This window comes from Penaeus vannamei, chromosome 7 (genome assembly GCF_042767895.1).
Source record: "Penaeus vannamei isolate JL-2024 chromosome 7, ASM4276789v1, whole genome shotgun sequence".
Classification (NCBI taxonomy): Eukaryota; Metazoa; Arthropoda; class Malacostraca; order Decapoda; family Penaeidae; genus Penaeus; species Penaeus vannamei.
The window spans coordinates 45,974,935-45,977,434 of record NC_091555.1 but is presented as its reverse complement, the minus strand read 5'-3'; the positions used below and the strand labels follow the sequence as shown (position 1 = coordinate 45,977,434).

The window sequence follows — 2,500 nt, the reverse complement described above, 5'->3', positions numbered from 1 at the left end:
TGGCTCAGTATGCGTTTTCTAATTATATGCATAACGAATATTATATATACGGTTTTCGAAATTGCCATTGTGGCCTATTTCACTTAATCTCTCTCTTTTTCTCTCTTTATCTATCTATCTATCTCTTCCCTTCTCTCTCTCTCTGTATCTCTGTCTCTCTCTCTCTCTGTATCTCTGTCTCTCTCTCTCTCTCTAAGAGCCTAAATAAACTTGTGTGAAAATCATGAGATTGGAACACTGTTACGCGTTCAGTAGAATGACAGGCAGAATGAGCATGGACTCCGTGACGAGAAGACAGCTGGAAAACCTCCTTATATTCATGTATATTTATTCTATTTCTCCTCGCAAGTATCGTGTTGTGTCTTTTATTTATTTTATTTTTTTATTTATTATTATTATTTTTTTTTTTTGCCGATACAATTCCTTCAATGTGTTTTGTATGGAATCAATGTTCATTAGTAAGCATATCTTAACGTCTCAGATTATACTTGTCCAAATGCAAATTAATTTATATAAATGGAAAGCATGTCCAGTGCCGAATAAACAAGACAATTAAACCAGATAAAGTAAATATTGATAAATAAACACGGAGTGCAATGAATGAATGAATGGGAATAGCGGAAGACCTAAACTACCGTCAAATGATCGCAGGTGAAGTTCAGTAATTTTCCCACCATCGCTGTGAAATCCAGTCGTTTTTTTTTATTTCATTTATTTATTTATTTATTTTTACTGATAGAATTATACGGCATAAGTGTTTATATAGAGACAAAAATGAGCTGTATATGTAGAGAGAAAAGGGATTGCTGGTGTTCGTTTCGGGAGAAAAATGACATTTTGGTGTTGGTTCTTACAGAGAAAGAACTTTTGACGTTTTTGTCCAGGGAGAAAAATGACTTATTCAGTTGTTTGTTCAAAGATAAAAAATGACTTGTTTGGAAATACAAATGAACTGGTATTCATTTAGAAAACTATGGTTTGTGTTTTTTCTTTTAATCGATGTTTTCACATCAACAACTACTACTACGACTACTACTACTAATAATAATACCAACAACAACATAGTAACAATAAATATTTACTTGTATCCATTATGCTGTCGGTCGTTCCACGTGTTCACAACCACAGGCGGCTTCGGTGCGGCTCCCTTGTTCAAGTAACTGCCACCGTACTTGTTATAGGACTGACTGGCCGGGGGTTTGTTGCTGACTCCAAGGTACTTGTTATAATTCGTAGGCTTGTTAGCAGTATTGCTTGTTCCCGCGAACCTGTTGTAGGATGCTGCACCGCCTGTTGGCTGGTTTGAGTTTACACCTGATGAGGAGAGAGGTGAAGGTTTATTAGTGAGTGGTATTAATGTAGACTCTAGTACCGCTACTTCTACTTTTACTGCAGGCAATGATGATAAGAGTAATGCTTGGTATGCAGACAGGGTCTTTTTGGGACAGACATGAAGTGGTATTTTGTTACAGAAATGAATACTATTTATAGGACTTGAATAATAATTTTGGGATAGGCACAAAGAGCCATATTTGTAATGAACAATCATTTGGGACAGACACTATAGGCCATATAGGGACACACACAAAGGGATATTTTACGGTCAGACGTAAGGTCACCTGCGACAGGTATTTTGGGACAGACACAAAGGACCATTTGGGACAAACATAAAGTACCATTTTGGGACAGACACGAACGGTAACTTTGGGATAGATGTAAAGAGTCATTAAGAAAAAAATAAAGATGTAGGTCCCTAAGATACCTAAATCATTCATAAAAAAAAAAAGACAATAACGACGACCATAAGTACTACAACTACCGCTACAACAGCCAACCTTACCGCTACTACCACAATGACTACCACAATTACCACAGAAGCCCCACCTTGATTAAACATAGCAGTGCGCGACCGGACGTCCATGGGCGTGTAGCTTTGGGCGGGTTGGGCGGTTGGGGTGAACTGGGCGCCCTTGCTCGGCCCGGCGTCTGGTTTCTCCTCCAGGCCCATGTTGGAGGCGCGGGCGGCGGCGGCGCGGGACTTGAAGGGCGCCTCCCAGTCGTCGTCCTGCTGCCTGCCCTTTCTGTGGGTGCGGGGGGGGGGGGGGGGAGGAGGGGGAGGGGGTGAACGAAGAAAGGGAAATGAGAGGAGCATTGAGGACGAGGATTTTTCGAGACATATATAAGTGCAATATATACGTAAATACATGCATATATAAATGATTACATTTGTATAATACAAACATGTACATACATACATATACATGCAAACACACACACACACACACACACACACACACACACACACACACACACACACACACACACACACACACGCATTTATATATATATGTAAACACACACACACACACACACACACACACACACACACACACACACACACATATATATATGTATATATATATATATATATATATATATATATATATATATATATATATATATATATATATTTGTATACATATATGTGCATGCATGTGTG

General features: G+C 38.9%; 1 protein-coding gene across 1 annotated transcript in view; it reads right to left on the bottom strand.

The window, feature by feature from the left end:
• LOC113800629 (neither inactivation nor afterpotential protein C) overlaps positions 1 to 2,500 on the bottom strand; it is a 91,050-nt gene that overhangs the window by 12,550 nt on the left and 76,000 nt on the right. Inside the window, exons 21-22 of the mRNA XM_070123387.1 lie at positions 1,885 to 2,081; positions 1,083 to 1,314 (exon numbers count right to left, since the gene is read on the bottom strand). Coding sequence (XP_069979488.1) covers positions 1,083 to 1,314; positions 1,885 to 2,081 — 429 coding nt within the window. The remainder of the gene's footprint in view (positions 1 to 1,082; positions 1,315 to 1,884; positions 2,082 to 2,500) is intronic.